Source organism: Styela clava, chromosome 11 (genome assembly GCF_964204865.1).
Source record: "Styela clava chromosome 11, kaStyClav1.hap1.2, whole genome shotgun sequence".
Classification (NCBI taxonomy): Eukaryota; Metazoa; Chordata; class Ascidiacea; order Stolidobranchia; family Styelidae; genus Styela; species Styela clava.
In genome coordinates this window covers 16252616-16273105 of record NC_135260.1, presented here as the reverse complement: position 1 = coordinate 16273105, position 20490 = coordinate 16252616, and the positions used below count along the sequence as shown (strand labels likewise).

General features: G+C 35.3%; 2 protein-coding genes across 2 annotated transcripts; both read right to left on the bottom strand.

The window, feature by feature from the left end:
- Positions 1-2447: 2447 nt before the first annotated feature.
- LOC120347872 (trypsin I-P1-like) lies at positions 2448-7420 on the bottom strand. The gene is made up of 6 exons (XM_039417985.2): positions 7234-7420; positions 5798-5948; positions 3863-4016; positions 3229-3340; positions 2896-3038; positions 2448-2609 (listed from the first exon to the last, which is right to left on the bottom strand). The coding sequence occupies exons 1-6, from the start codon at positions 7271-7273 to the stop codon at positions 2448-2450; spliced, it is 762 nt and encodes a 253-aa protein (XP_039273919.1). The 5' UTR covers positions 7274-7420.
- A 7124-nt stretch (positions 7421-14544) lies between these two features.
- Positions 14545-20226, bottom strand: LOC120347375 (lipoamide acyltransferase component of branched-chain alpha-keto acid dehydrogenase complex, mitochondrial-like). The gene is made up of 8 exons (XM_039417302.2): positions 19842-20226; positions 19229-19388; positions 18633-18760; positions 17805-17966; positions 17462-17695; positions 16612-16803; positions 16443-16514; positions 14545-16139 (listed from the first exon to the last, which is right to left on the bottom strand). Exons 1-8 carry the CDS (start codon positions 20121-20123, stop codon positions 15972-15974), a joined length of 1398 nt encoding a protein of 465 aa, XP_039273236.2. The 5' UTR covers positions 20124-20226; the 3' UTR covers positions 14545-15971.
- Positions 20227-20490: the final 264 nt, after the last annotated feature.

Sequence of the window (20490 nt, the reverse complement as noted above, 5' to 3'; positions counted from 1 at the left end):
GTTTGCTCTAAACTTGACAAATAAAAAATTAGGCCCCAAACACAGTTCTAAACTAAATATTTCAAACAATATACATACCGCAAACGCTCACAAGAGCGGTGAGAATAAGTAGTTTCATAGTTTACTAAGTCGTTCATTCACTGAGAGATGAAATGTGAGAATAAATGTTTTCTAACGACAGACTCGGATTAAGCAACTCCTTTGGCGTATTTAATCCATCGCCTATTCTGAGATCATTCAACAGATGGTGCAATTTTCATGCAATCACCAAGGTAGCGTTACTTATCAGCATTACGCCAACGCACGTCGACTAAGTTCCAAAATTAGCCGTAAACAAATATTTGAGTGCTTATTTCCCTTATCTTTGCATCCAATACATTTAAACAGGCATGCTTTTGTAGATATAGTCAGGCCTGGGCAAGTTGCGGCCCGCGGCAACGTTTCATCCGGCCCGCGAGCAGGTTCCTAGATGTGGACACTTTCTTTTTTATTTACATATAAAATATGAATTATAAATTAACTGTGAACAAAATTTTTTTTTAGGAAAATGAAAAAGTCGGCAATACCATTCGACTATTTTTTTTTAAATGACCGATTGTTTTCGTCAGCTCGAGATGTTATTTAAAGCGTAAACACCTTTACGTCGGTGATTATTCTACTCAAATCACAAATTTCCTTCAACATATATATATATATATATATATGTCTTACATACGGAACTGTGAAACCATTGAGAAAAACGAGTCATTACAAACTGAAAAATTTCTGGTGCCCATGGCACAAAGTAAAGTAAATTCAACCGATTTTCATGGTACTAAATTGAATTTTACTCAGTGTGGTTTTATCGCAGACGTAGGGATTTTTTTATTGGTGAAATCTGTAAAATAGAGCCAAGTCATTGTTGCGAGAACAAATTACATTTGTTGATTTCACGAAATCGCAAAACACGAATAAAAGTAATCTGGCACTTATCTCACTTTTTTTTATATCCGCGGCATGCGGTGGTTTTTAAGAGTAGTAATGATTATATTTTGTCAAAGTAATCGCGGGTTAAGTTTAAAACGACAAGGCAAGACATTTTAATGTGCCCATATCAATGCATTTTAAATATACCCGTATATCGCAAAAATAGGTATCAAAATTAAGTATATTCCGGCAGTTTATTTCACATTTTTATATACGCGGATAGACGTTGTATTTCGGAGCAGTGCATTCCAAACTTTTAAACTCGCATCGCCTTCCAATGCATTAAAATTTTCCGCGACCCCTGTTTACGTTAAAAATGCTATGGTGACAACAAAGTTATATGAATCACAAATGTTTGGCCATCGGAGGCATGGTCTTAATTTCGCATAGTTACTCTTTAGCATTAATGATAAAATTCGGCATTGTTTTGCAAGCGTGACGTTTCTCTGATCCTATGTATTGTCTCGCGATATATCTCGCGAAATCGCGATATTTATGTTTTAAACTAGTTTTAATAACTGTGCTTTAAATGAAAATAACGGAGTACAAGAGTATTTTGTTTTATTTAAATGTGTAATGAAATGCATTAAAAACGCACAATTGGCTTTACTTAGTCCGGCCCGCCACTGCATTTTGAATATTCAATGTGGCCCGATAGCAAAAATAATTGCCCAGCCTCGTACTAGATAGATACTTCACCCCTACAGTTTACCATCAGATTTTACCATTCCCATACAGATTTCACTCAACTTTAACATTTGAACATTTTTACCCCTAGAAACATTCATACCTACGGACATTTTCACACATAGATATTCGAACCCACGATTGGTTTCTTACATTAGCATTTACATCCATGAATATTTGTATCGGGACATATTGTCACGGATTTCAATGTCCGTGTTCGTGCTGTGGCAATATCTTTTTATATTTCTCGATATGCTTTTTTCCCAACCCTCGATTTGGCAGTTTTGGTCGGCTCTGGACTCCTACCACACATATGGTGTGAGACAAAAGTATTTTCGCACTCTTTTCTCCTCCGGAAAGGCTGCACTGCACGTCAGTTGCTTTTTAGTTGATTATTATTTGCAGTCGCTGCCTCTCAGCAACCGGGAAGGTAAACGCCCACTGCACAGTTGTCGCTCGACTGTGTGCATTGACTTTTAGTAGCCCACGTGCCGTTGCATAGATACAAAATACATTATGATCGAAAACAACATCTTTTTTTGTAGTGATACAAAAACCGGCGTCTGCGCTAAGCAAGGAAATGGATGTTTGTCTAGGGTGAGAGAAAAAAATTTCCCCCTGAATATTTTCCTATTGATAATTTTTTAAACCATGAAACGTCAAGAACAAAAGATGACAAGTACATGTTTCATTAATTGTAACTTTATTTTGCACATCGTTAATACCACAATTGGTTAATTTTAAAATTAATACGAATTAGTGAAGCATCGATCTTCATTCGAATCATCACGAGCTCAATTGTTGTTCATTGTTGTAGTAATCCATCCACTTTCGACATAGTGATATACATCTGTGTATATACCCGGATAGTTTGGTTGTGCGCATCCGTATCCCCAAGACACGATTCCAACGAGAACGTTAGAATTCATCAACGTTACTGGTCCGCCGGAATCGCCCTAGAGCATATAAATGAATTTTATTGTGACAGAATTGCCCCAAACGAGTGAAATAATAATATTGTCTTTTAATGCAGAAGCATCCGATTAGTGTATTAAGTAACGAGTGGTTTTGGGCGATATTGTAATACAGTCTACTTCTTATATTGATAAAGCTCTGGCCTATTTTGTTACGAAAAGCATACATTTAACAGTCATATAGCAAATCTAATGATTGAAATTGTGGATGCTATTGAAAATAAATCCTTGAATAAGCTGCCATTTCATTCTGAAGCAATTGTGTCACCTGGCAGGAATCTTGGCCTCCAGACATGTCTCCGATGCATAACATCGACTCAAGAACCTCACCATTGTATGAGCTGGGTTTGTTGCACGTAATCCTTGAGAGTACTGGCAGAGTCACAAATCTCAGCTCGTCGGGATAGTTGGCTGGATAAATAAGTAAATGAAATCAAGAATTATGAATCGATTGTTTCACTTTATTTGCGGTTTCACTTTATTTACGTCCGCCAATGTCTTGATTAATGTGACGACAATCAAATGGTTTTAAACAAAAACCATGAAGATGGGATTTTCGAATATTGTTTATATATTGAAGTTTTATCTCATATACTCTTACTTCCGCTCGATAGTGTATTTCCCCAGCCAGATATATCTGTTTCGGTTCCCGCTGGTGGAGTTTCTGTGGGTAAAGCTATAGGCGAAATGAAGGCTCCCATTGTAAATGGTTCCTGAACAGAAATTGCACTAAACGTCCCTCTTTTGTGATTATTATCGGAGAAACAGAGATATTAAAAAATATAATGCACACTAGATTGCGTTTTGATTGAAATTTATATTGAATAGGGCATGTATGCGACGTATCCACGTCTCTTACTTGTTGTTTGGTTATTGCTTATTTGAATCAAGATTTCACATTCGAAACTTTCCATAAAAATATGTATATATGACATCTAACTCTATATTGCGTTCGAATTCACTATTCACCATAGTGAATATAATACGAGTGTCGTGATTAGTCACATACATATCTCAAAGTCATTTTAATCGATAATGCTTGTCGGTCTTAATGTCATTCGACAGTTCTTAGTCAAAGTTTTTAAGAGTAACAAAAAAAAAATAGTTCAGTGGATAACAAAACTGAGGTCGGGGTTTAAAATGAATATTTTTTAATTAAACAAGATTGGTAACTGAATTCAGAATCAAAACTTGTATAAAAGCGAAATTGAGAGCCTGAACCAGTTAATACTAACCACAAGTCTAATCAACATGATGTCGTTTTCCAACGTTCTTGAATTATAAGCTCCATGTTTAATAAATTTTTCGATTAATCTGTTCTGTGAACCGTCTGTACTAGAATCATCCGCTTGTAAATAGAAGTCACCTGCAACAGCCTTGTTGCTGTTCCTAAAATGATACGAAATCGAACCAATTAAAACCAAAAATAACACCATCAATTAAAAACATCAATCGCTCGTTTTCTAAACCGACTTGCGTTATATCTATCCGCAGGTGCCAAGTCGTAGGTTAGGCTCTCAAGGCAAACAATAATGTCGCATTGTCAGTACCAACCAATCTGGAAACAATCTTTACATAATAATTCATACTCGATAATGTTTTCAAGAATAAAAATTAAAAACATATTGGATTACGATAATATCAACGTCAAGTTTTGTCCAATTTCTTTCACACCGAGTTGTATATATCCGTGGGTGTTATCATAGATTACAAAGTCAACTCAAAAGAATGGTAACAATATTGTCACTAACTAATGCCCATATGTATGTAATAAATTGTTTATTTGAATAAAAGTGCATAAAAACTAAATCTCATAATCCTGTATATCGAATGAAAACATCTTTTAGAGTAGCAGGTGACCAGGGGTACGAATGAAGGTACGAAGTAGAGATGTACCGATACCACTTTTGTCGCCGATGCCGATACCATCTAGAAAACGCCTATACCGATGCACCGATATTCGAAAACGAACAATATTGCCGATATTCCGATACTATGTAATTATTACCTCAAGTGTGCAAGACAGACGGTTTAAAACAATAGTCTTTGAGCATTATTAAAAGTGCACATTATTTCCGTATAAAAAAAGAAATATCACACACATATATATTTATTAAGAAGTAGATGTTTGGGATCCAAATGCATTAATAATATAACATAACTATAACATAACTAATATTCGATTGATATATTTTTCCATAATTACCATGTAATATTAAAAATTTGGCAGCGAAAATACTCAAATTGATTGAGCCAGTTTAGCTGATAAATGGCTAGAAACAGCACAGAATACGATTCCCGTTTCTATTATCGGGGGTGGGGACGTGCATGGCTCACAGTTCACGATCTATCCAAGAAAAAATAATTTCAAGATCAGTATTCTAACATAATTTAAAAAAAAATCTGGATCATATTGAAAAGCTAAATATATTGGAAATATCGGTCTAAATTTAGCCGATACCGATATACTACCGATACCGAAAAATTGGCCGATATTGCCGATACCGATACATCTCTAGTACGAAGTAATAAAATATAGACATGGCGTCAAAAACAGTACGAAATAATTTATTGGACGCGGAGTTAACCTATGAATCGGTTGGTAGATTGTTGTTGGTTTATGGGGTTGTGAACAATTGCTTTTCTCGTAACTGAGGCCAAAATATTTCAGATTTTCAGTGTTTAAAGATTTTCAAAAATTGTTGATTTCAATTTTAAGTACAATTTACACACGGTACGGTACACAAGGTATGACGGTACTATTCCTTCATTTTTCATAAGACACCTAACGCAATTGGTATAACATTTGGTTGGAAATTAGCTTAAATTGCAAAATAAGTGTTCATATTATTTGCGTATTAATCTTATGTTTCTTCTCGCATAATTACAATGACATCTCTCGAATGTAACTTTGGGGCAAAATCTACCATCGGATAGATTTAAAATGGTGGAGAGACAGTTTTGATCGAGAGTCGCTTTTGATTCATGTTCACTTATGTAAGGTTTTATTTAAAAATTACGACTTTTGCTTCATTATTATAAACAAGGTTATGAACCAATTTTATGATAGTAAAAGTGATGCCATGACAAAAATATTAGGGAGCCCTACACTACACTGCAGGAAACCGATATATTTAATTTTTTTATTTGCAAATGATATCATTATATACCCGCTTTGGTAGCAATGAGCAGCACTTATGATCCAATATTCATCGATGATGGAGCCGTCACAGAATGCTTGAACTGTTTTCGAGTCCAAATGAACGATGAAAGGAAATTGGTCCTTCGCTGCTTCGTCACCTCCAACTATTTTGTCAGCAGCTAAAACAATTGTATATTGTTAGTATATGTATTTGAAACACAATGAATAGGCATCGTGCGCATTGAAATAGGAAAGCACGACATGTGTCATGATGTGGGTTACCATATTTTTGTGACCTTAAAACGGGACGCCTCCAAAGACCATAGCTGTGATTTTTTCTTCTTTAAATTTACCGATTTTACATTAGAGGTCTACATTTAAAACCATCCCGGTTGTCTTCCTTGACCATATTGTCATCGAGAATTCATGCGCTGTCTGTCTGAATGTCGGTTTTAGTTTGAAAAATAGAAATAAATTTACGTTAACGTTAAGCAACCTTTTGGCGTACGGGGCTTACACGTGACAAATCGTAGCAAATATGTTAGCGGAAAACAACGAAACAGATAAAACCACGCATCCGCGTTCAGTAGGTAGGCTACTGTTACGCTACACAGCAACTACAGTATCGAGAACATGACAATTGATATTATTATTGTATTATGCTGACTGGCTGAACGCCAAATCGGGACTTCTGGCTGGCCGGTCGAGACACCGGGACATTAAGTTTAAAAAGAGGGACTGTCCCGCCTAAAACGGGACGTATGGTAAGCCTAGTCATGATTGTAAATATTTGAAAAATAGATTTTGGAAGCGTCGCTTGTTAAAGAAGAAAATAAGTTTACACATTGTGATGAGTTCACCAACAATTTGCCAATATAATTATTCAAAGTAAGATTTTAAGGTATAATCGAATGTATACAATGTTATTGAAAGTTATGGAAAATATTTGACATAAGGTATTTTACTTCAAACATTTGGGTGAGATCTCTTGCTCCTGCTTATTACAATTTTATTTTTTATTTTAGACCAAAGTTTCTCAATTTTTTTTAAGCCCCGGAACGTCTACGCTTTTTATCTCGCTTAGCGGAACACCATGAAATTAGAAGGTAAGATGGGTGGTTTGCAACAAATTCACCCATGGTAGATTAAAAGTTTGCTGTAAACTTAACAAATAAAAATAAGATCAACGATTAATAATATTGAACGGTTGACGAAAACTCCATGCTTTCCAAACTGGCACGAAGGCTATCCGCCTGTTTAGGTAACAAGGCTTGTCCGTCTGTATTTCGCCAGTAGGAAGACAAGTTTCCCGCCCGGAGTCGCCGACGTACGACCGAGATCGGCATGGCGACCAATTTAGTCGCAATTCTGATCCCTGTTCCACGGAACGCTCCAAAGAGCTCGTAGAACACAAACGTTTGAGAAACGCTGCTCTAAACTAAATATTTCAAACAATATACATACCGCAAACGCTCACAAGAGCGGCGAGAATAAGAAGCTTCATAGTTTACTGAGTCGTTCATTCACTGAGAGATGAAATGTCAGAATAAATGCTTTCTAACAGCAGGATTCCTAATATACTTTGGATTTGCTATTTTTCGCCATAATCGGATCAAGCAACTCCTTTCAGCGTTGTTTATTCATCGTCTATTTTGAGATCACTCCACAGATGGTGCAATTTCCATGCGACTGCCAGGGTGGCGTGACATATCAGCATTACGTCAATGCACGATCGCTACGTTCCAAAATTAGCCGTAAACAAATATTTGAGTAATTTCCCTTATCTTTGCATCCAATAAATTTGAACCTGCAAGCTTTTGCAGATATGGATATTTCACCGTTACAATTTCCCCACAGATTTTAGCATTCGCATACAGATTGCACTCACGAGCATTTGCACCTATGAAAACTTTTACTACTAAAAAACATTCATACCTAACGGAATTCGCACACATAGATATTTGCAACCACATTTGGTTTTACACATTGGCATTCACACCCAAGAATATTTGTACCGGTTCATATGCACTCTGGGACATTTGCACCCATCGATATTTGTACACGCGGTCATATTCAAACCCAAATATTTTAGCTTGAGACAGAATTCCATTCCTTAACTTAAACCATGCTTGATCTGGGGTGTGGGGTCAGCTTTGGGACAATAATATATCCTGTTTACAAGTGTTGCTGTTGAGCCATCTAATACGCCATAATCATTGTGGCATTGCGCGGTTTATTTCGAATTTCATATTGTTCTTACTTTGTATGACTGACTTTAATTAGGTAAATGTCTAATATCCCATAGTCATCATGGGCTCATGGCATCCTGTATTTTATTTTGAACTTTGTTGTTCTTTTTTGTATAATGAGTCAAATTAAGTGAATGTTTAGGTAATATTCCACAGGCATTGTGGCATTTGCAGTTTATTTAGTATTCTTTTTGTTGTCCCTTTTTATATGATTGTGTCGAATTTAGTAAATGTTTAATATTGAGTTGTTCGGTTGATATATTTGATTCTTCAATGCAGCTACAAGGTGTCGTTGACTGGATGACTCTGAGTCTTTCGCGACCTCTCTTGTACTGAAACAAGCCGATATCCGTTTTTGCAATCTGTTATGTACTTTCAACTTATTTCCTTTCGTATATTGGTTTTGCATAACGAAAATAAATATCTGACTTTTTGCAACTGTTTCTGTGATGTACATATTCCTTCGCAGCCGAGGGATGGACGTCTTAAGTCGAAGTCGTTTCGTGTTTTTTTATAATCCCTGAGTACGATGACATATTTATTTGTCACTTGTTTCTACATGGCGTAATTGTTAGCATATGTTTAAGTATAAACCACCGAAATGAGTTTTACATCGTTATACTGCTATTTATCATATACGACTGTTGTTTGTAGTAGGCTACATTTGTAAACCAGTTATTGAAATGTCGAATAGTGTTATAATTGGCGTTTCGAAAGCTATGCACTGGATGTCGTAATTAATGAATCTATATGGCATATAGCAGGGGTGGGCACACCGCGGCTCGCGAGCCGCATGCGTCTCGCCAGACTTTTTGTGCGGCTCTTCTCGCTAACATAAATTATTATCCAAATTTTAACTAAGAGAAAAACTATAATGTAAACTCTTTTAATTTATTAAAGAAGTTTTCGTCAATGATTAAGACAAATTATGTTTTGGTATGAAAATCGCTGTAGCGTTGAATTTCGAATTTAAGTCAGTCAAGTCAGCAAATCTTTCGTCACAATGGTCAATATTTATTGATGCGTCGACGGTATTGCAGCTTGATTGCGGTTAGTTAGTCTTAGTCAGTGTTCTTCAACCTTTTTTATCGAAGTATATCTTTTACAGTTTTTCAAAAACTTTGTATACCTTCACAAATACCAATGTTTATTTAAGGCTCAAATAAACAATAAAATTTAGGCACATATTGTACTGCAATACCATCATACAATCTAATACAGAGGTGTCAAACTCGTGAGTCTTCGAGGGCCGCATTGCGTTTTGGGAATTGCCCAAAGGGCCGCAAACAGTTTTTTATATATTTTGATAATGCATACTTTAGGCAAATAGGTTTAGTTTGTGACAAATATTGCGATGTAATTGAACAGCTGAGTGAAGTTTTGTTATTTTCTTAAATTTCCAATGCGATTTACATATTAATTTTTGCATTTCACTATTATTGCGATTTACTTTATTTATTACAAAAATCATAAATTTTTATGTACAACTATCCAAAACCTTTTTGAATAAAGTTTTGATAGGGAAAGAATAATACATACACTAAAATGACTTAATCTAAATATTTAGACCTAAAATTTATAAAAATGCTACAGAATAAACTCAATGTTTTACATATGTCCTGACGTTTGGCATCTCTTTTGTACCATTAACTTATGAATATTAGGCTGAAAGAATTTTTCAGTACCAACTCTAATTAACGAGTTCACATGATCATCGGTTAATCTGTATCGTTGAGAATGTTTGATTAATTTGAGTAACGCAAACATATTACGTTCATCATTCAATGTATAGATCAGTAAACAAACAAATGACTGACTTTTCGGACCAGATATTTACCGCCACATTTCGTGACATTTCCTACTATTATATGGCATAGGAACACTTGAGTTATGATTGATATTGAGTTTTAGTATCTAGGTAGTTGTATAATTATAATAAAATATAAACACATACAAATTTTCTGTTCGAAATTGATTATTAAATTTGTTATATTGACTGCTGAGCTTATTCTAATAATGTCTACTTGTATAATATTCTTTCATTGTACTGATGGAAATGTGACAAATTAAACAATGTGCTTTAGAATTTTGAGAAATGCAGAAATATTGCAACTCCCATTTTTCTTCAAAAATGCCACCTTCTTCATGTACTTTGCGTTTCATTTAAGTTTTTTTTTTCAAGTATTCTTTTGTTAGCTTGAGGTGTATTCATAATTGGGTCAAATTGGAAACAAAAAATATTTAAATTTTCCAAATCTACTTTCAGTAAATTGTCATTTTCTGTTTGAATAACCAATTTCACTCTTAAAAGTTTTAAATATGTATTACATTTAGATAAAAAAAAACTTAAAAAATATTACAATTATTGTCAAGCGTTCGAGGGCCGCATTGGAAGTTCTCTGGGGCCGCAAGTTTGACACCCCTGATTTAATAGGCTAGTGACCGCAAGTTATAAATTTGACTGACTGCCTTAGCGTGGACGGGAATAATATTCGACGTAAATCAAACAAAGTGCATGGCAGCCAAAATCACCAACCCAGACACATGACCGTATTATCTATATAATTTGTGATGTAACAACGTGCTCACGTCGGTTCTTATCGTTAATAACATTTTATATTTCATGTGCACCGCGTTTGCATTGTTGTCTCCAATTGAATATTTTATAATTTATTGTATATATTAGAGTTTAGACTAACAGTTGAGGTTGCGTGATACCAACTACCTTTCCTTGCTCTCTATGCCTTTGCGCAGGTGGATCCGTATGCGTATTACGCAAGGATGCTGTAGCAAGAGTGTAAATGGCTATTCTATTCAATTCTTTTGAATTGAATTGATTAGAGTTTAGATTTCCTGATTTAGGCTGTACACTTTTCGTATACCCTTTATCAGTTATATACCCAACTTATGGTCTGGTATACACTTGGGTATACCGTATACCCGATTGAAGAGCACTGGTCTAAGTTACTGTGCGATAAGTCCTCAATTAAAAAACGAAAGTACGAAGATGAAAACAGAGTTGTCAAGTCAGAATGGGAAGAAGAATACGCATTTACCAGTCAGGAGAATAAACCTTTGTGCTCAATCTGTCATAAGCTACTAAGTCAGAATAAAGTCAGCAATGTTAAATGGCACCATGAAACGAATCATGAAAACCTTTTACGAGACTACCCTCGTAAATCAGCTATAAGGAAACACAAATTAAATGAGCTCAAATTGTGCCTATATTTGAGTATAGCTGCCTTGTTTATCTATTTATTGTTATTAGACTCTTGTGTGAATTTTTTTTCTGTCCATGGTATTTCAATAATATTAATAAATTCACAAATTTTGCGGCTCTTTTAAAGTTCTGACTTGCAGCATGCGGCTCTTATACTGAAAAATTGTGCCCACCCCTGGCATATAGGTAAAGCTATAAGTACGGCATAGTCTTCTGGAACGACGGAATCCGTTGTTACTAACTTTGATGAAACAAATTTTGTCTGTTTCTTGAGTAACTTTTTACTTTTATTTTGCCTACTTTGTTGATATTTTTGATGCTTAGAATATGCTAAACAAGAGTCTCCAAGAAAGAGACCCAACAGTGTGGAGTTCATACCTAAAGTCAAAGCATTTCTGTCGAAACTTCAGTTGCGGAGGGGAGATATTTGCGGTTTGTTGAGTTTCCATCAACATGATGAACTCGACATTTTCGGTGCTTCTTGGAATCAAATCGAAATACAGATCAAAGCTCGAAAACCGCTGAACATCATTTTCGTTGGGCTGTCGCTTATGTTTCCCCTCGTATTAATGAGCTTGTCGCTAGCTGAAAAGCACGCTCATCCATCGCGTTAGTTGAGATAGCTGGGCTCATTGAGCCGATATAGGCCTATTGTTTATTTGATTGTATAGCGTTTGTTACTTATCGATCTTGATCGGTAAGTATGTTGATAGGTATTTGTTTGTTTGTCTGTCTGTTTGTCCGTTAGATACACGCGATATCTCACGAAAGCGAGGTTGAATCTGCTCCAAATTTAGCATGTGCATTCATCATATCTCGGACCAGAAGCCTATCGATTTTGGATGAAACATGTCGTATAATTAGCGAGTTATTAATTAATTAGTGATGGACACACATTGTCACTATGGAGTAAGAGCGGATGAATCGAAACCGCAGTTTCTGTTTTGGGGGTCCCCTAACTTTCGATCGATAAGTCTTCGGTCTCCGACCGATATTCTCGTCTAAACTTCGATTACGTTATTGGACACGAAATTTGACTACATGGCCAATGTTTAGTGGTTGAAGATATTGTTGTCGCTGAATTTACTATTAATCCTGTGGGATTTAATATTTCACCTAAAATTCCGCTGTTCAATTTTTATTCACGGAAACACAGTTTAATCCTATCAAGCGGGACGACTGTCTTCCGTTTTGATTTTGCGAACTCGTGCAGTTTCTCGATACCGAAAATATTCTAACCACCACAGAGTCCGGTCGGAGCTGAACCAAAGAGAACTCAACTGAGAGCACTTTCACCAACTAAGACGGGAAATCAAAGTTTACGCCAACAAGGGGCACAACATCAGACAAAGAGCAAATACCACAAAATTTTGAATTTATACTTGAGCTTTAACAAATTTTCTTCCACCATAGAGTTTTTGGATATTTCGTACGAATCCCCCCCCCCTCCAACGATCAAAATAAGAAAATTGGTAACTATACTAGAGATGTACCGATACCACTTTTGTCGCCGATACCGATACCGATCCTATACCAGCTAAAAACGCCGATATCGATACCGATACGCCGATACTACAAAAATGCCGATATTCCGATACCGATACTATGTAATTATTAGTTAATTAAGTGTGCTGTGTAGGGCAGAAGGGTTAAAACAATGGTCCTTGAGCGTTGTTCATAGTAGGCTACACATTATTTCAGATTAAATTCGAAAAAAGAGATATATCACATAATATGAAATTGATGTTTGCTATCTAGATGCTGATTAAGATGCATTGTACAGTGACGCTAGTAATCTCGGTGTTCAATTAGAAAACTCATAAGCCGGGATATCCAATTCGAAGTTAATGTTAATATCGCGACCTTCGAACATCGTTATTCGTGTTTGAAAGAATATCGAATATCGCCCACACATTCTAACACCGCCGTCCTACGTTCAAATTAAAAGCATTTTACAAATATTTTATTTTGTGGTTGATCATAATCGTCGCCGCAATAAATCAAAGCCAACATGAAAGAAAGAATATCAATCAGCACCGACAAAAAGAAGGCCTACCTACCTATAACTGTCAAGGATGTTTTTTTTACTATTTTTTAATTTTTTACAATTTCTATCATATATTTTGAGACAGTCTATGGCTCTAGGCGGTCATGTCAATATATCTATAAAGAAATTGTGTAGTTAAACAAAATTAAAATTAATACCTGCGTAGAGGGATAATTGTGTCGGAATTTAGTTTATCGATGTCGACGGACTAAATGACACTCATACTTGATATGACGACAAACAGTCAGAATTTATGGCCGTGCCCAAAGTGCATGTGGCGTTAACAAGGACTCCAATACCACTGTATATGATTTAAAACTGGGCGCCTGGTTGCTTTTTATTATGTGCTGTGTTGATATATTTCTTCATAATTACTATGTAATATTAAAAATGTCAATATAAAAATTTGACAGCAAAAACAGCCAAATTAGTTGAGCTAGTTTGGCTGATAAATAGTTAAAAACAGGTGAATCCTATTCCCTCGCGGGGGTGGGGACATGTATGGCTCATAGCTCACGATCTCTTTGGACAAAAAATAAATTAAAAAGTAGTATTTCAACTTATCTTTCAAAACATTCTGGACCATATAAAAAAAGTTAATATATCGGAAATATCGGCCTTAATCCAACCGATACCGGTACATGGCCGATACCCGATACATCTCTAAACTATACAGCTAGGGGTTAGTAATGCAGATTGTGCTGGATTTTCAAATCATTCTTAACCCGAAGTGGATAATTACAAAGTTGTTAATTAATGGCGGGGCTATTTTTCTTAAATCTCACAATTTTGCATTCAGTGGCGAGGGCTTCGCACAAGCAATTTTGAAATTTGTTGCACCACGACTCTTCTACAAATTTGTTAGTTCCTTCTGCGCGACCTCAAACAGCTGGAAACAAGCATCCGTTGTCTAATGAAACCCATTTATCAGTTACCAGACTCAGCTATTCATTCACTGTGGCTGCAATCGGGGGTTTGGGTGTCTCGAATGTAGCCCTTAAAGCTCCAAAATCCACCTGGTCTGTAGTCCGTTTGGATTTCTTGTTTTTGGCTGGTTGCGGCGAGAAATTTTACAGAGTCCAGAAGACCACACAAGCCCTGATAATCTGAATCGCAATAACTGCTGATAGCCAGTTCGACGAAGCATTGGCGCATATGGTGGGTCCTATAAGTCCCATCCCTTCCCTAGGTTGGGAGACACTGGCCTCAGCGATCTGAATCTAGACTTTCTAAAGATCCATGCAGTATAGCCACTACACTACAGTATCCGGTTCTTTTTCGAGATTTCAGTGTATCAAATCAAAGTGTGGCTGACATTGAAAACTAAAATTATATGACAATATTTTCAGAATCTTAGATTGAATGTACACAGATAGCTGAATCCAAATTTTGATCAAAATTGAGAGCTTATGCAAGGTCAAGAGACTCGAGACAAAACAACAGACACAACATAATTGGCTGTTAAAAAATTTGTGAATTGAGAATGAACACCATATATTCGACTGACAAAGCAGTTTGATGAAGTTGTGTAACAGGATGCAATATTGGCAATAAAGGCAAAGCAGGCATCTAATACACAAATTTCAGATAAGAAAAACAGAGCAACCAAGTCAATTTTGATTATAGTTAAAAATAGCTAGTACGAATCACAAAAATTAGAAGGAAAAATATTCAGTCCCTTCTACGAAACATAATTAATTTCTCATATACTTAAAACGAATCCAAGATTCCAAATGTTCACATAACTGTATGTAACATCAAAACTAAAAATCAAAACTATAACCTGTTGTACTTTTACATTAGCACTATATATAGAATCATTTGAGACATGATCGAGTGTGGGATAGGGATCAATTTCAGGTAACTGAAACTAATTACTCTAGCAAACATAGCGCTCAGCATGAAAGAATCATGATTATGAAAAACAATGCAAAGTACGTCTCAGAATAAATAGGTAACATGATGGTGTGGAGCAAGAGCTAAATTTTTGTTTTTAAATTGAGTCATTTTTTGAGTCAATAACCAATTTTACAATATGTTTGTAAGTCATTATTTCAAGATATCCTAAAATATGTAATGATAAGAGAAAATGGGGCTCCCGAAGTATGCGAACCAAGATGGCGGACATCGGAATGTAATATGTGTACTAGGTTAGGGTTAGGCCATAATTTTAGCTATAAATACTACAGGAGGCTCTTGGCTAGTCTTCGAACTGATAATAGGACTAAAATAAGGAAAATTGGAAAAAAATTATCGCCTAACCTGTTACCCATGTTACGTTCCGATGTCCGCCATCTTGGTTCGCATACTTCGGGAGCACCGAGAAAATTCTATTGGACCAGTGGTTCTCAAACAGTGGGGCACACCCCCACAAGGAAGGGACGTAGAAAATTTTATGGGGGGGATAATTGAAAATAAAAATATATTTGTTAGATTTTAATCGCCTAACTTGGGATATTTACATTTCTTTACTTTGAATATTTACATTCCATCCACGTCTTTCAACGTGTTTTTTGAATAAAACATACTTTCGCCTTACTATCTGTTATTTGTAGCTTATTGTAAGCCGTTTCTTTTAAAGGTGGGGTGCGAGACTTGACAAATTCTAAAAAGTGGGCACGGCTTAAAAAATTTGAGAACCACTATTAAATTATGTACATAAAAGCATCGAAGGGTAGAATATTTGCTACTTTAGGTAAAATACCATTCGAGATGGGTCTTCCAATAAATACTTAATATTATTCGAAAATCTTGACATTGTAGCTCCTTCAATAATTCTATGATCTGCTGACCAACTCACACACATTATGTGAGCTTTCCTTAGATCACCTTCACGATCGTACCTTGGTAAAACCTGGAAATAAAATAAAATTATTGATAAATAGTATTTGTGCCTGAAATTATTGCCCAACCCTAACCTGGTACACATTCCGGTGTAGGCCATCCTGGTTCACATACTACGGGAAAACTGCTCTTATTTTCACTCTGCTCACATCATTTTTTTCTTCACAATTTTAAAATAACTTGGAAGGCAACAGTCACCAAACTTTTAAAAGCAGAAATGCGTACCTAATCTAAAAGCTTTAATACAAATGTGACGATGGAAAAAATGAAGCATATAAAAAATCAAAATCTTTAATTTAGATACCAAAAGTACCTGAATTTTTCCAAGCGCTCCAATTGCAACTTGTGGAGGAAAAATAACTGGATGAGCATATGTACCTCCGATCTGAAATTAGAATTAAATTTAAGAATGCTTCATTACGACTAACTGAAATCAAAACCAAAAGTATGTCAACATTTCCACAGTTATTATGAAAACTCACTGATCCAATGTTAGAAATACTAAAAGTGCCTCCTGAAAGATCATTGGGGTGAAGTTTATTATCGAGTCCGGCATTCTGTAATCGTATCACTTCATGTGCAACTTCAAGTATGGATTTGTTCTGAACATCTTTGATGCATGGAAGTAAAAGACCGTGTGGTGAATCCACTGCAATACCGATGTTGTGACTTGACTGAAAGCAAGAATTGTCAGGAATATTATTTCAAGCTATTTGGCACATGTAGACACAAGTAGAGGCGCATTTTCGAATATTTCAAGGTCACTATATTTTGAGTTGGTATAGTCAAGACAATCCAAGTAACCATGAGGATGTATCATGAAAGGCACAACTACTGACTAAGAAAAAGGATTGTTCCCTGATGATGAGCCAATTTTCATTGTAAATTATGATATTAATCTCAAATTGAAGTCCTAATTATGTGCAAAATGTAAAAAAAACTATTCGCACAAGCTTGTATCATATCCTATCATGAAAAAGATTTGATACTCCCGAAGTATGTGAACCAAGATGGCGGACTGCGGAACGTAGTATGTGTACCAGGTTAGGGTTAGGTCATAATTTTATTCCAATTTTTCTTATTTTAGTTCTATTACAAGTTCGGGGACTAGCCAAGTGACTCTCGTATTTGTACCTGAAATTATGGCCTAAAACTAACCTGGTATACATAATACGTTCCGGTGTTTGCCATTTTGGTTCACATACTTCGGGAGTAAAAAAGATTTAATGAAGGCAAAATCACAAAGAACATAACTATTTGATCACATTTCAGATGGATAAAACTTCACGAGATTAGTTGCAAATGGTAATTCATGCAGAAAACTACACTTACCTTATAGATAATATTTTCCATATCATCACTGATACTGGAATTGAGAATTGGATATTGGCTCAATGACATAGAGACAGCTTTGAGTATGAAAGGCAAATAAGATAATTTTATATCATGTTTCTTTGCTTCATGTTTAAGATCTTTTCTCACAGAAACAAGATTTGATAGATCATATTCGTCATTATACCCAAAATGTGGGATTTTGTTTGCTTCCGTCATGTTTACCAACATAACCTATGAAAACAATTGATTCAAATTGATTCACTAAAACTCATACTCCACGTTATTTCAAGTATGCAAGACAAATAAAATAAAATACCTAATTACGAATGGGATAGCTAACCTTTCGTATTCCTTTAATTGGCTCAATTTTGTCTTCTGCTGGGATAGTTGCAGATACAGGCACAGGTGGAGAAATAGTGGGCTTACGAACAGGCTTTGAATCTGATCCTTTTATCAAATTAAGAATATCCTCTTTCAATACTCTACCATCAGGTCCAGAACCCTGAAATATTAAAAATTATTCATTTACAAATAAAAATTCCTCTTATTACTGTATAATAGATGAATATAATGTAGTTTATTTCACATTAGCAGTCAGGTATATTCAGGCAAGAGCTATATTTTAAGATTATAATATCATTATGACTAAAGTATATAACCTGATACAATATACATAAGTCGAAAAACAAGATTCGAACTGCATTAGGTTGTAAAAGCAGCTTGTTGTTATTAATAATAATGCCAAAAAGATAACTTTCTTAGGGTACTGAACGTTACAATACATTTCATTGCATGATTTAACTGTTTTGTTCTTTCCTCAGATTGTGTTCCACTTAGATTGCTTAATTTGGTTGGCCTTGTACTATATTTATTACTTCATGTCAATTGATTTAAATAGGTACTGTGAAAAAGTAGTATGTTAAATAAACCAGCATACTGTAATGATTATAAATAAACACATCAAAAGCAGGATAAACTGACTGCTGGAAAATTTTTTAGTGATCTCCTCCATTTAAACTACATAATTGACAGGTTGAGAAAAAAGTGACTTCAGTCGAAAAGTCTAATAGATATAATCCTGGTTTTGAGCAATATTCGATGATACATCTGAGTTGCGAATTAACATACCATAATTAAAAAACTTTTCACCGTGAAATAAAACACGTACCTGTATTGTAGATATGTCTAAACTGTTCTTCTTTGCAAGACTTCTGACAGCAGGGGATGCAAGCGCTTTCTTTGTAATTAAATTTATATTTTCTTCATCATCTCTATCAACAATAACTTTTTCTGATACTGAAATAATCAGTGCAGAAATTTATGTAAACAACACAATATGAACTTGGATAAACCAAATAAATCACAAAATACTTCTGACTTGAAATATGCTCCAATGCCAATTTGACCCAACAATCTTATATAGAAGCAACAAAAATAAAAAAAGCCACTCGGTTATGAACATTCATCGGTAATCATAATTTGCAAACACAACAAAGCAAACCCAAATTCCAGATTAGGTGTGACACATGGAAAGGAAATGAAGATTTGTGTTTGGAGTAGCCTCACAACGATTGTGGAAATCATTATGAATATCAGAAATATAAATACTGAAAAATAATTCTTGGATATAGACAAACCTCAAAAAAAATAATTATTTGAAACAGCTTCCTAACTTGGTTTGTAAGTGAAATAAATTAATAGATCAAGCAATCTTTGTCTGGGTTATGAGAATGACTGTAAATGATTTTATGACTGTTTAAATACCTTCTTCTTCATCTTGGTTATCATCATCTGATGATCCAGAAGTCTCAATATCAACGAGGGCTTGCCCAACTAATACTATATCGTCAACTTCATGATGGAGTTTTTTGATAACGCCATCAAATCTGCTGGTAATCGTCACTGAAGCTTTATCACTCTTCACCTTAGAAACGAAATAAATAAATTGTTAAAATTGCAGCTATATAGCCTATAGAATCTTCGTTGTTTAGTGAGTAATAAACAAATTTTAGATCCATGGTTATCGACCTTTTTTTTGCACATTTCAGTTATCAATATATGTATTCTTACCTATACTTCAAAACATTCTAGATCAGATCAAAGAGCTGAACATATCAGTCTCATTTATGCCAATACCGAAAAAATGTCCGATATATCGGTAGCCTACATCTTCAATTCTTCCGGGTCTGGTATAGTACCACAAGTACTTCCAGTGGGGTGGTTCGATAATTTTTGCATATTTCACTCTTACTAGGCACACTTTATTACTGTATTATAAGCTGTAAGACGAATCAGTGTAAATTTATCAAATTAATGAAGTGTAAAAATATATGCATCAAGTAGGCATATTCAGCTGAAGTTATTATAAAAGCATCACCTCACAAATGCTGTCAAATTGAGCAACTTCATCTCCTTCTTGAACAAACCATTCTGTTAGTTCAACTTCTTTTATTCCTTCACCAATATCGGATAAATTGAATGAAACGACAGGCATCCATGAGTTTCGACTGTTATGAAAATGTCTGACGAACAGTATTTTAGATTTTATCTGACTACACTGTTGCAGTGTCCGCACATTGCAAGATTTGCGAAGGAAGTCTACCTTTTTGCATCTGGCAGTATGAAAAAATCGCCTCGCGAAGATCCTTGATTTAATCATAATACATTACCGTTCATAAATAATACCTTTTAAAATTTGTTATTCTTATGTGAGCCAAACTATGAAAAAGTGTTTAGAATCTGAAATCACAAGAAAATATATTTAAACTTTCCTCAGTTTTCATTTTCTTTTCAAAACAAACGCTTTTCCCAAATGCTTCTTTACTTCAGAACAAACTAGGCTATTTGAAATACACTGGCAGACTGGTACTGTACCGCACCAGAGCTGTTATTCTAACAACCGAAAAGACATCAGATCATTCGTAGCAATAAAAACAGGATGAACGTCAAGTCTGACCCTACAGCCCTAGTGGCTTCGCTTTTCAAGGTTAGTACGGTAATGGCATTCATTGCAGCATCTGTAGGGT

Bases quoted from the DNA above. Each gene is read 5' to 3' on its own strand.
- LOC120347872 (XM_039417985.2), bottom strand. From the start codon at position 7,273: ATGAAGCTTCTTATTCTCGCCGCTCTTGTGAGCGTTTGCG. The intron at 3,039-3,228 runs GTAAGAGTATAT...TTATTTATCCAG, and splicing joins AAATACACTATCGAGCGGAA to CCAACTATCCCGACGAGCTG. The intron at 2,610-2,895 runs GTGACACAATTG...TATATGCTCTAG, and splicing joins GAGGCCAAGATTCCTGCCAG to GGCGATTCCGGCGGACCAGT.
- LOC120347375 (XM_039417302.2), bottom strand. From the start codon at position 20,123: ATGATTAAATCAAGGATCTTCGCGAGGCGATTTTTTCATACTGCCAGA. The intron at 17,967-18,632 runs GTACGTGTTTTA...TTAATATTTCAG, and splicing joins TAGACATATCTACAATACAG to GGTTCTGGACCTGATGGTAG. The intron at 16,804-17,461 runs GTAAGTGTAGTT...TCTTGCTTTCAG, and splicing joins TGGAAAATATTATCTATAAG to TCAAGTCACAACATCGGTAT.